The 15,514-nt window shown below is 37.5% G+C and overlaps 1 protein-coding gene across 1 annotated transcript in view; it reads left to right on the top strand.

Moving 5' to 3' along the window:
- The first annotated feature begins 7,795 nt into the window (after positions 1-7,795).
- LOC128643889 (carbonic anhydrase-related protein-like) overlaps positions 7,796-15,514 on the top strand; it is a 105,692-nt gene continuing 97,973 nt past the window's right edge. Inside the window, exon 1 of the mRNA XM_053696659.1 lies at positions 7,796-7,941. Within this exon, the coding sequence (XP_053552634.1) occupies positions 7,866-7,941 (76 nt within the window). The 5' untranslated portion in view covers positions 7,796-7,865. The remainder of the gene's footprint in view (positions 7,942-15,514) is intronic.

The raw sequence follows: 15,514 nt of genomic DNA, 5'->3' as shown, positions 1-15,514 counted from the left end.
ATGTCTTGAAGATGGCGCCGCTCCGCGCCGGATGGATGAAGATAGAAGATGCCATCTGGATGAAGACTTCTGCCCGGTTGGATGAAGACTTCGGCTCGCTTGGATGAAGACTTCTGCCAGCTTTGATGAGGACTTCTGCCGCTTCCTTGTGGATGGATGTCGGGTCTTCAAAAACTGTAAGTGGATCTTCGGGGGTTAGTGTTAGGTTTTGTTAAGGGTTTATTGGATGGGTTTTATTTTTAGCTTAGGGTTTGGGCAGAAAAAGAGCTAAATGCCCTTTTAAGGGCAATGCCCATCCAAATGCCCTTTTCAGGGCAATGGGGAGGTTAGGTTTTTTTAGATAGGATTTTATTTGGGGGGTTGGTTGTGTGGGTGGTGGATTTTACTGTTGGGGGGTAGTTTGTATTTTTTTTTTAAAGGTAAAAGAGCTGATTTCTTTGGGGCAATGCCCCGCAAAAGGTCCTTTAAAGGGCCATTGGTAGTTTATTGTAGGCTAGGGTTTTTTTATTTTGGGGGGGCTTTTTTATTTAATAGGGCTATTAGATTAGGTGTAATTAGTTTAAATATTTGATCATTTCTTCTTTATTTTGTGTAATTTAGTGTTTGTTTTTTTTTGTTATTTATTTAATTGTATTTATTTTATATAATTTATTTAATTGTAGTGTAAGGTAAGGTGTTAGTGTAACTCAGTTTAGGTTTTATTTTACAGGTAAAATTGTATTTATTTTTACTAGGTAGTTAGTAAATAGTTAATAACTATTTACTAACTAGTCTACCTAGTTAAAATAAATACAAACTTACCTGTGAAATAAAAATGAAACCTAAGCTAGCTATAATATTACTATTAGTTATATTGCAGCTAGCTTAGGGTTTATTTTATAGGTAAGTATTTAGTTTTAAATTGGAATTATTTAGGTATTAATTGTAATTTTTATTTAGATTTATTTTAATTATATTAAAGTTAGGGGTGTTAGACTTAGGGCTAGGTGTAGGGGTTAATAACATTAGTATAGTGGTGGCAATTTTGGGGGCAGCAGATTAGGGGTTAATAACAGTAATGTAGGGTACGGCGATGTTAGGGACAGCAGATTAGGGGTTAATAATATTAAACTAGTGTTTGCGATGCGGGAGTACAGCGGTTTAGGTGTTAATATGTTTATTATAGTGGCGGCGATGTTGGGAGCGGCAGATAAGGGGTTAATAATTTTATTATAGTGTTTGCAATGCGGGATGGCCTCGGTTTAGGGGTTAATAGGTAGTTTATGGGTGTTAGTGTACTTTTTAGCACTTTAGTTATGAGTTTTATGTTACGGCGTTGTAACATAAAAGTTACAACTACTGACTTTTTTAGTTTATGGTATGGATCTTTCTTTGGGGCAATGCCCTGCAAAAGGCCCTTTTAAGGGATATTGGTAGTTTAGTTTAGGCTAGGTTTTTTTTTATTTTGGGTGGGCTTATTTTATTTTGATAGGGCTATTAGATTAGGTGTAATTAGTTTAAAGATCTTGTAATTTGTTTTTTATTTTCTGTAATTTAGTGTGTTTTTTTGTAATTTAGCTAATTGTATTGAATTTAGTTAATTGTATTTAATTTAGGGAATTTATTTAATTGTAGGGTTAGGTTAGGTGTTAGTGTAAGACAGGTTAGGTTTTATTTTACAGGTCAATTTGTATTTATTTCAGCTAGGTAGTTATTAAATAGCTAATAACTATTTAGTAACTATTCTACCTAGTTAAAATAAATACAAACTTGCCTGTAAAATAAAAATAAACCCTAAGCTAGATACAATGTAACTATTAGTTATATTGTAGCTAGCTTAGGGTTTATTTTATAGGTAAGTATTTAGTTTTAAAAGGAATTATTTAGTTATTAATAGTAGGTTTATTTAGATTTATTTTAATTATATTTAAGTTAGGGGTGTTAGGGTTAGACTTAGGGTTAGGGGTTAATAACTTTAGTATAGTGGCGGCGATGTTGGGGGCGGCAGATAAGGGGTTAATAAATGTAGGTAGGTGGTGGCGATGTTAGGGGCGGCAGATTAGGGGTTATTTACTAGTGTTTGCGAGGCGGGAGTGCGGCGTTTAGGGGTTAACATGTTTATTCTAGTGACGGCAATGTCGGTAGCAGCAGATTAGGCGTTAATAATTTTCTTTTAGTGTTTGCGATGCGGGAGGGCCTCGTTTTACGGGTTAATAGGTAGTTTATGGGTGTTAGTGTACTTTTTAGCACTTTCGTTATGAGTTTTATGCTACGGCTTTGTAGTGTAAAACTCATAACTACTGACTTTAGAATGCGTTATGAATCTTGACGGTATAGGGTGTACCGCCCACTTTTTGGCCTCCCAGGACAAGCTTGTAATACTGGCGCTATGGAAGTCCCATTGAAAAAAGACTATACGCAATTTGCGTAAGTCGATTTGTGTTATGGTCAAAAAAGTGTGCGGTGTCCCTAAACCTGCAAGACTCATAATACCAGCGGTAGTGAAAAAGCAGCGTTATAACCTGATAACGCTGCTTTTTTACTATAACGCAAAACTCGTAATCTAGCCGTATGTGTTTAACTTCATCTGATTTAATCCACTGTACTCATATCACAAAATGTTTCCTGTTCAGATATACACATCTAAAGCAGATCCGTAACTGTGCATCAGATTCTATTTGAAGGTCAATATGATCCTTTGTATACCAAGCAAGATTAAGCATGATTATGCAATTTAAAGGGTTAATTCTCCATATACTATGATCGCTGCTTATATAATACAGCCTTAACCTATTCATCCCTGCTAAAGGTGCTATATGTGCAATCTAATATTGCTAATTGTTTTTCTTTCCTCTTGCTTGATTTACTTCTTATATTTTTCTTTTCCTTTAATTTTTTCCCCTCTTATATTGCTTTCTCTCTTATGAGTCTACGGTGAATTGTAACCATAATCTGATAAAGGTGCTAAATTTCACTTATGTGTAGAGATATCACATTTTTTTCGCTGTTATTTATGATTGCCTTTATGATCGAATATAATACTATCGCCTAGATTACAAGTTTTGTCGGTAAAGACCTGCGGGGCTAACGAGCCTTTTTTTTTCCTGCGCTCACTTAAGCCAACGCTGGTATTACAAGTTTTCTGAATGGCTGCGTTAGCCTCAGAAAAGTGAGCGTTGAGCAAATTTAACTCCACTTCTACCTGTATACCAGCGTTGCTTAAGTCAGCGGTAAGCTGGCTAAAACGCGCTCGTGCACAATTTCCCCATAGGAAACAATGGGGCTGAGCTGGCTGGAAAAAACCTAACACCTGCAAAAAAGCAGCGTCCAGCTTCTAACGCAGTCCCATTGTTTCCTATGGGGAAATAAAAGTTATGTCTGCACCTAACACCCTAACATGAACCCCGAGTCTAAACACCCCTAATCTTACACTTATTAACCCCTAATCTGCCGCCCCTGCTATCGCCGACACCTACATTATATTATTAACCCCTAATCTGCCGCTCTGGACACCGCCGCCACCTACATTATCCCTATGAACCCTTAATCTGCTGCCCCCAACATCGCCATCACCTACATTATATTTATTAACCCCTATTCTGCTGCCCCCAACGTCGCCGCCACCTAACTACACTTATTAACCCCTAATCTGCCGACCGGACATCGCCGCCACTATAATAAATGTATTAACCCCAAAACTGCCGAACTCCCGCCTCGCAAACACTATAGTAAATTTTATTAACCCCTAATCTGCCCCCCCAACGTCGCCGCCACCTACTACAATTATTAACCCCTAATCTCCCGCACCCAACGTCGCCGCTACTATAATAAAGTTATTAACCCCTAGACCTAAGTCTAACCCTAAGCCTAACACCCCCCTAAGTTAAATATAATTTAAATACATCTAAATAAAATAACTATAATTAAATAAATTAATCCTATTTAAAACTAAATACCTATAAAATAAACCATAAGATAGCTACAATATAATTTAATAATTACATTGTAGCTATTTTAGGATTTATATTTATTTTACAGGTAACTTTGTATTTATTTTAACTAGGTACAATAGCTATTAAATAGTTAATAACTATTTAATAGCTACCTAGTTAAAATAATTACAAAATTACCTGTAAAATAAATCCGAACCTAAGTTACAAATACACCTAACACTACACTATCAATAAATTAATTAAATAAATTAAATACAAATATCTAAACTAAAATACAATTAAATAAACTAAACTATATTACAAAAAAAACAAACACTAAATTACAAAAAATTTAATAGCTACCTAGTTAAAATAATTACAAAATTACCTGTAAAATAAATCCGAACCTAAGTTACAAATACACCTAACACTACACTATCAATAAATTAATTAAATAAATTAAATACAAATATCTAAACTAAAATACAATTAAATAAACTAAACTATATTACAAAAAAAACAAACACAAAAATTACAAAAAATAAAAAAAATTACAAGAATTTTAATCTAATTACACCTAATCTAAGCCCCCTAATAAAATAAAAAAAAAACCCAAAATAATAAAATTCCCTATCCTAAACTAAATTACAAAGTAATCAGCTCTTTTACCTGTAAAAAAAACAAATACAATACCCCCCCAACATTACAACCCACCACCCACACACCCCTACTCTAAAACCCAACCGATCCCCCCTTAAAAAAACCTAACACTACCCCATTGAAGATCACCTTACCTTGAGCCGTGCTCACCCAGCCGGGCACCGATGGGCCAGAAGAGGACATCCGGACTAGCAGAAGTCTTCATCCGATCGGGGCAGAAGAGGTCCTCCATCCAGCAGAAGACTTCATCCAAGCGGTATCTTCTATCTTCAATCAATCGGAGTGGAGCGGGTCCATCTTCTATCCAGCCGACGCGGAGCCATCCTCTTCTTCCAATGTCCTAACGAAGAATGAGGGTTCCTTTAAAAGACGTCATCCAAGATGGCGTACCTCACATTCTATTGGCTGATCCAATCAGCCAATCGGATTTTTCCTACCTTAATTCCGATTGGCTGATAGAATCCTATCAGCCAATCGGAATTCGAGGGACGCCATCTTGGATGATGTCATTTAAAGGAACCGTCATTCTTCGTTAGGACATCGGAAGAAGAGGATGGCTCCGCGTCGGCTGTATAGAAGATGGACCTGCTCCGCTCTGATTGATTAAAGATAGAAGATGCCGCTTGGATGAAGACTTCTGCTGGATGGAGGACCTCTTCTGCCCCGATCGGATGATGACTTCTGCCGGTCTGGATGTCCTCTTCTGGCCCATCGGTGCCTGGCTGGGTGAAGACGGCTCAAGGTAGGGTGATCTTCAAAGGGGTAGTGTTAGTTTTTTTTAAGGGGGGATCAGGTGGGTTTTAGAGTAGGGGTGTGTGGGTGGTGGGTTGTAATGTTGGGGGGGGTATTGTATTTGTTTTTTTTACAGGTAAAAGAGCTGATTACTTTGGGGCAATGCCCCGCAAAAAGCCCTTTTAAGGGCTGGTAAAAGAGCTGATTACTTTGTAATTTAATTTAGGATAGGGGATTTTATTATTTTGGGGGGCTTTTTTATTTTATTAGGGGGCTTAGATTAGGTGTAATTAGATTAAACTTCTTGTAATATTTTTTTATTTTTTGTAATTTAGTGTTTGTTTTTTTTGTAATATAGTTTAGTTTATTTAATTGTATTTTATTTTAGATAATTGTATTTAATTTATTTAATTAATTTATTGATAGTTTAGTGTTAGGTGTATTTGTAACTTGGGTTAGGATTTATTTTACAGGTAATTTTGTAATTATTTTAACTAGGTAGCTATTAAATAGTTATTAACTATTTAATAACTATTGTACCTAGTTAAAATAAATACAAAGTTACCTGTAAAATAAATATAAATCCTAAAATAGCTACAATGTAATTATTAAATTATAATGTAGCTATCTTATGGTTTATTTTATAGGTAAGTATTTAGTTTTAAATAGGATTAATTTATTTAATTATAGTTATTTTATTTAGATGTATTTAAATTATATTTAACTTAGGGGGTGTTAGGGTTAGGGGTAGACTTAGGTTTAGGGGTTAATAACTTTATTATAGTAGCGGTGACGTTGGGGGCGAGAGATTAGGGGTTAATAATTGTAGGTAGGTGTCAGCGATGTTAGGGATGGCAGATTAGGGGTTAATACAATTTATTATGGTGTTTGCAAGGCGGGAGTGCGGCGGTTTAGGGGTTAATACATTTATTATAGTGGCGGCGATGTCCGGTCGGCAGATTAGGGGTTAATAAGTGAAGGTAGGTGGCGGCGATGTTGGGGGGGCAGATTAGGGGATAATAACTATAATGTAGGTGTTGGCGATGTTAGGGGCAGCAGATTAGGGGTTCATAGGTATAATGTAGGTGTCCGGTCGGCAGATTAGGGGTTAAATAATTGTATTATAGTGTTTGTGATGTGGGGGGGCCTCGGTTTAGGGGTTAATAGGTAGTTTATGGGTGTTAGTGTACTTTGTAGCACTGTAGTTAAGAGCTTTATGTTCCGGCAGTGTGCCCCTTAATCAAGTGATCATCGATCACATGATTAAGGGGCACACTGCCCCGAAACGTCGTGGCTGTTGGACCTTGCTTTCTCTAAAATAAAGTAAATCACTTTTGGCAATTTGGTGAGCTTCCATCCTTTGCTTTTTGTTACTATGTGAGAGTGCCTGCTCTATGGAAGATATATATATGTATGTATGTATATAAATGTGTGTGTGTGTGTGTGTGTGTGTGTGTGCATTGGAGCCCTTTGCCATTAAGTAGATGAAAACATGTAAAATCATAGTTATGCAATATTCATATTTAATAAAGGTTTTAACTATGTATTTAATGTAAATATTTTACATTTCAATGTTCTGCACATAGCAGATTATGTTCTAAGTATTTCTAAATAGATATTCCTATATATATCTGTATATATCTATACATTTATATAATTATCTCTATATATAGGTATAAATGTATATTGTACCAAAATACAATCAGATATATGTAGAAATATTTAATCCTTAATAAAAAGAACATATTCTGCTATGTGCAGAACATTGGAATATGAAATATTCATATTTTCATGTGGGGTTAGCGCAAATGAGAATATGTGATCGATTTTGCGTGAGGGGGGTGGGGGATTTTTTACACTTTTTTTTTCTGCATTGACTTTTATGGGGGAATATGTGAACGTGCACAACATATTCTAACTTCGGATTTTGCACTAGTCGGTTACTGCGAGAGCCAAAACAGTTTACTTTCATATCGTTATAGGAGTGCAACCCAGCAAGCGCAAAAATCTTAATTCTAGCGCAATTAACGCTAACACTTTTGATCCTAAACTGGTCTTTCAAGCATTATAGAGCAAGTAGTAATATTCTTTTAAACTTTCAATATACAAGTAAGATATACATGTTAATAGTGTTTCTGAATAAACACAAAATTGCATATTATCAGATAGCTATTTGACACCACCCCAGAAGTATATACTTTGTATATCAGAAGAATTATTTATCAATGTTACTAATCAAACACACTGTGTACACTGTACATGCATTTGCAGCAATTGTGCAGTAAAGGAATCTGTTTACCTTCATGGTGCATTGTTCCATTTACTTTCTTACTATATTATTATCCACTATAAACTAAAGTGCCAATTAAATACGTGCACCTCACATAACTGGTGTCTCCACACTCCCCTCCTCCCCTAGGCTGCTCAGGCACAGGAGTGACATCCGAGCCTCTGGGAGGAGGAGTGTGTGTGCACTGCTTGCCCTTCTTAAGTCACAAGTAAACTCCGCTCTCTCAGCTTCACACTCAGAGCAACAGGAGAAGAGCCACGGCCAGGACTGAGATGGCTGACAAAGCTTACAGTGACAGTTCAATTCTGCAGTCTGACAAGGAGAACCAGGAGTGGGGCTATGAAGAAGGTCAGAGTCCTCTGCTGTTTTATTATATGTTAGTCTCAAACTACACTGAGCAGCAAATGGATACATTTATTGAGTGGCTGTACAGGGACGAGTCATACTGTAGTAACATCTAAGGTCTTACAAGATCAGACATAATACAGTATGCTGGATATTTCATTTGTTTAGCAGGACTTAAAAAAAAAACAGCTCTACAGTACATTGCTCCCTTAAGAAGGCACTTTTATAATGCAATTTGGAGGTGGCTGGAGTTAAAGCTGATGTTTGATTTCTTTAAGGATGAAGTGGTCCCTGCTGTTTAGCTATTATAAATAATGGATGCAGTTTGGAAGTTTTCCTTATTCTCGGTAAAACAACTTGAATCATTTTTTTTTTCTTCTAAATGTAGGAGCAGATGTTTTCCTCACCTGCTGATAATGTTTTCTAACTTATTTATGTAAATTAGCTGAATCTACTCCAAATTGCTGTCATTTGCATTTCTTGTTGGGATTTATATAATTACAGAATGCCATCTCTCAAGGAGGAAGCATATGGACAGTAGTTGTTAGAATGCTTATGTCTTTTGTATTAATAGTGGGTAACTTACTTGTTACATCATGATACATTATGGAAGTATAATACAATTCATCTTTTATAATTATAATATAGAAGCATTTGCAATTTCTAGATAATCAGATACATATACTTCTCTATCTTCCTAATAAAAAAATAATTGGGTAGATTTTGCTTGGAATGATGCTTCAGTTTAATAAATAAATGGCAAAAGGTGCTTCACACTTAAAGGGACAGTGTATTGTAAAATTGCTGTCCCCAAAGACTTGTTATACAAGCTACAGTTTACAATGTAGAGGAAATTGCTCCTTTGTTTTTGTACATGAAATAGCTTTTTCTGCTAATTGACACCATAACCCAAGCAAATGGGCTGACCTTGCGTGGGGACCACATCAAATTATATTATCTCTCCATATATATATATACACACAAGTTACTCCATCGTATCTCTCGCTGTACACTGAAAGACCAATGAGAACAATGGAAAATTAACATTACAGTAACTGTCTAATTCCATTCCACTGGGAGCATGATATTTTGAGACCTTCTTGTTTACATAGTTTTTCTTTAAACAGTTATTAAAGGGATAGTAAACCACAACATTTTCTTTTATGATTAAGATAGAACATACAATTTTAATCAAATTTGCAATTTACATCTATTATCAAATTTGCTTCATTCTCTTGTTATCGATTGCTGAAAGGACAGCATTGCACTATTGACAAGAAGCTGAAAATATCTATTTAGCCAATCACAAGAGACAAATGTGTGCAGGCACCAATTAGCAGCAGCTCCCACTAGTGTATGATATGTGCATATTAATTTTTTAACAAATGGTACTAAGAGAACAATGCACATATGAAAATAGAAGTGAATTTAAAAGTGTCTTAAAATGATCTGCTGTTTCTGACTCATGCAAGTTTAATTTTGACTTTCCTATCCCTTTAAAGGGATAGTAAAGTCCAAATTAAACTTTCATGATTTAGATAGCGCATGTAATTTTAAACAACTTTCTAATTTACCTTTATCATCAAATTTGCTTTGTTATCTTGTAATTCTTAGATGAAAGCTAAACCTAGGTAGGCTCATATGCTAATTTCTAAGCCCTTGAAGGCCGCCTCTGCATTTGACACACACAGCTAGGGGACATTAGTTCATGTGTTTCATATAGATAACACTGTGCTCATGCACGTGAAGTTATTTAAGAGTCAGCATACATTGCCTGTAATGCAAGTCTGTCAAAAGATCTGAGATAAGGAGGCAGTCAGCAGAAGCTTAGATACAAGGTAATTACAGAGGTAAAAATGTATATTTCTATAACAGTGTTGGCTATGCAAAACTGGGGTATGGTAAAACAAGGGATTATCTATCTTTTTAAACAATAACATGTTTGGTGTTTACTATCCCTTTAAGTACTTACATTTTCAGTATAGGTGGGGATTCAATAGGCAAAAACTGCTTTTTCAATGACAAAGTAAAGGTAAACTAGAGAATTGTAAACAACTAAATACACTCCAGCAAGTACTATAGATCAATGAGAGCACATTAAAGAAGATAAAAATAAATCACAGTACACTGTCCCTTTAAAATGTTTGCATGCGGTATCTATTTACCATTATGTTGTTGATAAACTTTACACAAATAGGCAACTCTAAATCTGGAACTATTGACAAAGACAGAGAATATTATTATTATCATTTATTTGTATAGCGCCACAAAATTCCGTAGCGCCGGACAAAATACCGTAGCTCTGGAATATATACAGTACACATATATAACAGAAATGTGTCTCAAACTATTTTTGTCAGGTTTAGAAACAGATTGTTTCAATAAAAATGTGTATTTCAGAAAGATAGTGTCTTATAATGCACAAATGGTTTGAGGTTTATGCAAGTAATTTGTATTTGTAGTGACTACTAACATGTGATGCAGATACTGAGCTGTGTTTTTCCTCATTAAGTAAAATTGTTTGAATGCACCAGGGCCACATTATATTTTTTTTAATTTCCAAAATCAGTGAATATTTTTTGCGAATTATACTATGTGACAATGTGACTTGCAAGACAACATAAATTAAATTCCTTAAAGGGATAGTAAACGCCAAAAATGTTTTTGTTTAAAAAGATAGATAATTCTATTATTTACCATTCCCCAGTTTTGCATAACCAAATATACTTTTTACTTCTGTAATAACCTTGTATCTAAGCTTCTGCAGACTGCCTCCTTATCTCAGATCTTTTGACAGACATGCATTACAGGCAATTAGGTGCTGACTCTTAAATAACTTTACGTGCATGAGCACAATTTTTTCTATGTAAAAGACATGATCTAACGCCCTCTAGCTGTGAAAAACTGTCAAATGCATATAGATAAGAGGCAGTCTTAAAGGGTTTAAAAATTAGCACATGAGCCTACCTAGGTTTAGCTTTCAACTAAGAATAACAAGAGAACAAAGCAAATTTGATGATAAAAGTAAATTAGAAAGTTGTTTGAAATGACATGCCCTATCTAAATCATGAAAGTTTAATTTAGACTTTACTATCCCATTAAATGGACATAAAACTGCAGTTTGGAAATGCTCGAATACAAAAGATAATTACTGTGTTGCACTATTGCTTGTAAATAACTGCTAAGGTGTTACACACAAAGATAAAATCATTCTTAAAGGGATAGGAAAGTCAAATGCTAAGCTGAATTTAATATTTTTCTGTTTTTTACTATTTTCCAAAAAAAAATTTTTTTTACTTTTTTATTTTTCCCCCCAGATCCCCAAGACTTATACCATTGGAAAGGTTTGGCGATTACCTTTCCAATGGTGGGTCTTGGGGGTCTGTATAGGGTTGCCATCTCGGCCATGTTTTCCTGGACACTTATAAGTTACTCATGCTGCAGGGTAAGCAGGGTGGAACATGTATTGCGTCTTTGGACATCATGTGATGAACAGCACAATACATGTTCCTCCCTGCTTACCCTGCAGCATGTGTAACTCATAAGTGTCCAGGAAAACATGGCCGAGGTGGCAACCCTAGGTCTGTAGCTGCTTAGGTTCCTGAGATACAGGTTTCTAAGCAGCATGCCCCCTTTTCCTATACTTTGGATTGACAATTTTAAATAAAGTTGCACGGTGACATCATCACGTCATTGCGCGTGTTGTCACTGCACGTAACAGGAAGCCCCGGCGATGCCTGTCACTATACAAGCCCGATCGCCGGGGTAGGAATGGGTGGGGGCCCCCAGATTGCAAAAAAGGTAGTTGAGTGCTAATGGCAGCTCTGAGCCTTCATGAGCACTCAAGGGGTTACACTTGCATGATTCAGATACAGCATGTCATTTTAAGACACTTTATATTTACTTTGAGTTTCAAATGTGCTTTGTTCTCTTAGTATCCCTTGTTAAAAAATGAATACGCACATATCATACACTAGTGGCTGCTGCTAATTGGTGCCTGCACACATTTGTCTCTTCTGATTGGCTAAATAGATATTTTCAGCTTCCTGTCAGTAGTGCAATGCTGTCCCTTCAGCAACAGATACCAAGAGAATGAAGCAAATTTGATAATAGAATTAAATTGAAAAGTTGTTTAAAATTATATGTTCCATCTGAATCATAAAATAACATTTTGGGGTTTACTATCCCTTTAAAGCAGCACTTTACTTCTGCTCCTGAGCTGGACATGGTGTATTGCTTCTATACACATATGCTGCTGGTGCCAGCCAATGGTTCACTCCAGTGGCGGCTGGTGACTTTTGAAGATGGGGGAGCACTAGCCCCGCCCCTCAGATGGCTCCGCCCATTTTAGTGTGTGTGTATATATATATATATACACATACATACACACACACATAGCCCACCCACAGACACACAGCCCCCCACACACACACACACAGCCCCCCACACACACACAGCCCCCCACACACACAGCCCCCCACACACACACAGCCCCCCCCCCACACACACACACAGAGAAGGGACTGGAAAGCACATTGTATTTAGTATAAAGTTACTAGTAGACCATCAGTTCTTCACATCTAGGAGCAAAATGGTTAATAAAAAGGCTGTGAGCTGCAGGGAGAAGGGTTGAGACCTCTTGCCCTGTAGAGCAATACACATCAAAGAGGCTTGAGTCCTTTAAAAATAAACAGGAGACATGAGTAAAAGCTACCCTTGTCTGTCTTCCCTCTTACCTTGGTTCACAAACTATCTCCTGCCTGAACATTCATCATGACCTGTGTGCAGTGCACTGGCTCAAGCAGAGGATCAGGATGTCAGCATGACTGCACCACACATGGGCAGGGAGAATGGGGGGCCGTGGGGTGAACTTCCATGATGATTTGTGCTGTGTGTCATTAGCATGGCGTGTGGGACTAAGAAGGTGGGGGAATCGGATTACAGTTAGCACTAAAGTCAATCTAGTAGTCTGCAGCCATTAACCCTAGCATTGCCAAATACACCCCATCCATGATCATCAGTATTAATTCACACTGGACTACAGACAGTATTACATGATTTGTCTGCCTGCCTGGAACACAGTGTGTGTGTGACAGAGAGAGAGACTGTGCCTATGTGACAGAGAGAGAGAGAGAGAGAGAGAGAGACTGTGCATGTGTGACAGAGAATGAGAGACAGCGTGTGTGTGACAGAGAGAGAGTCTGTGCGTGTGTGACATAGAGAGAGAGAGACAGTGTGTGTGGCAGAGAGACGGTGTGTGTGTGACAGAGAGAGAGACTATGTGAGTGTGACAGAGAGAGAGAGACAGTGTGTGTGTGTGACAGAGAGAGACAGTGTGTGTGTGTGTGTGTGAGACAGAGAGACAGTGTGTGTGTGTGAGACAGAGAGACAGTGTGTGTGTGACAGAGAGAGAGACTGCGTGTGTGATAGAGAGAGAGAGTGTGTGTGTGTGTGTGGCAGAGAGAGACAGTGTGTGTGTGTGACAGAGAGAGACTGTGTGTGTGTGTGTGGCAGAGAGAGACAGTGTGTGTGTGTGACAGAGAGAGACTGTGTGTGTGTGCATGTGTGTGTTTCTCAATTACTGAGCCCCAGGCCCCTAGAAGATTGGAGCTAGATGAATCCCTATATATTTATATATATATATATATATATATATATATATATATATATATATATATATATATATATATATATATATATATATATATATTAAAGAAAAATAATATTTAACCCAACACAAGTAACAAGTATAATATTTTTATTATCATTTACACTGACTTCCCCCCCTTTAGATGAATACTTTAAGTATTCATCTAAAGGAAGGGTGTCAAAGTATAAATGATAATAAAAATAATATTTACTTTGTGCATTGCAATATTGCATATTTTTTCAACAAGAAAGTGAAACTTTGGAATGACACAGCCCAGGTGCACAAACAAAAATGGAAGTTTTTTGCAAGAAACTTGTTTGCATATATAGATATATATTCCAACACTCTCAAGCACACATCAGAAAGACACTACATCACAAATAACACTTGTACCTTTTTGCCTCCTGCCTGCCTTGATATACTGTATGTATATATATATATATTTTACCTGCTTAAATGTCCAGTCATATTCTTATGCAAATATCTACAATTGGACTCACAGGAGCAAAGGAGAAAGTGAAAGTTACAGCCTGCTACCGATCTGAAGGAGACTAAGGATTGCATTCCTGACATTCTCTCGGTAGCAGGCTGTCCAGATTTTCAGCTCTTAGGCTTTAATTTATTGCAAATTGTGCTTTCAGGGGTCATAAGAGAAGTCATGTAATAAATTGTATGTAGTTGTACTGCCAGAGTGAAACCATCCAGTGCACATCAGACAGGGCTTATAAACTGCCGTAACATGTTCCCTGCAGCAAGATACAATCTGTCCTCTCATTTGCAGCGTAATTAATAATAGGCAGCACCATACATGATGAAGCTGCAGCAGATCATGATCCAGGTTTAAATTCCTATTCAGGCACACCCCGGGCAAAGCTAAACTGTTTCTGACCATCACCCACCTGACAATAATGCTGCACATAGCCTGCACTTCTAGAGTTCTGGTTGTAGCTGCAGGATGGTCCAACTTCAACACAGCAGAGCGCGCTTTCCAGTAATATTTTCTCCTAGGCTAGAGCCTAACTACAAGCCCTGCCCCCACAAAGCATAAGACACCCACATTCAGACCCACTTGTTTTAAGGCAACAGCAACACTCACAAGTGACTAAATAACTTTATACATGGGGGCTATACAAAAAAAATTAAAAACAGAACCTTAGCCTGCAGCTGCCTGTAGTCCAAGTTGCTTGCTTCCGGCTCCTTCCCTCGCCTAGCCTGAGTGAGTCGCAATCTTCTCCTCCAGCACACATGCCCACATGCTGCTATGCTGCTCCAGCCCCTAACTTTATGCACAGTTGCGCATGGCCCCTGGGTGGGGTGGGAGCTGGCTGCTGACTGACTGTCTCAGTGACTCACTCTAGCTGGCAGTCCGTCCCGGCTCCGCCTCCTCGCTGCCTCTCTGCCCACAAAACAATACTCCTCCTCCCACACACACAGCTCTTAGTGTGCGAGGGTCACGTGACAGCTGGCTCTCGCACACTAAAATCTGTGCGGTTAGGAGACCTATGGGCTGGCCTGTAGGTGGCACTGCAGTCAATGCAGTTTTAAAGTGGAAAGGACTTTTGCCTATAATTCTATCTATCGCACTGCACAGCATGTGCGATATAGATAGAAGTATTAGGCAAAAGACCATTCCACTGTAAAACTGCATTGACTGCAAATAAATAAATAATTAGAAACAGCAATTTTAATGGAGCCTGGAGGATTTTTTAATATAAATAAGCAAAAAAGGTTTAAAAATTAAAAAAAAAAAAATATTTCTCAATCTTTTTTTTTTTTCTTTTTTTTTTGTTCATCAGGGGTCAGGGGGTTTGGTCAGTGGGTTTGGTCAGGGGTTCACGTGCTCAAGTGCTCCTATAGAGGAGCCTCCACTGGTTCACTCAGGAACAGTAGTGTATGGCTGCTTTGGTGCTGACCTGTTTAAAGGGA

The sequence above is a fragment of the Bombina bombina genome, unplaced genomic scaffold (genome assembly GCF_027579735.1).
Source record: "Bombina bombina isolate aBomBom1 unplaced genomic scaffold, aBomBom1.pri scaffold_533, whole genome shotgun sequence".
In the NCBI taxonomy this organism is placed as follows: Eukaryota; Metazoa; Chordata; class Amphibia; order Anura; family Bombinatoridae; genus Bombina; species Bombina bombina.
The sequence above is the reverse complement of the archived record's forward strand: the minus strand, read 5'-3'. Positions and strand labels throughout refer to the sequence as shown.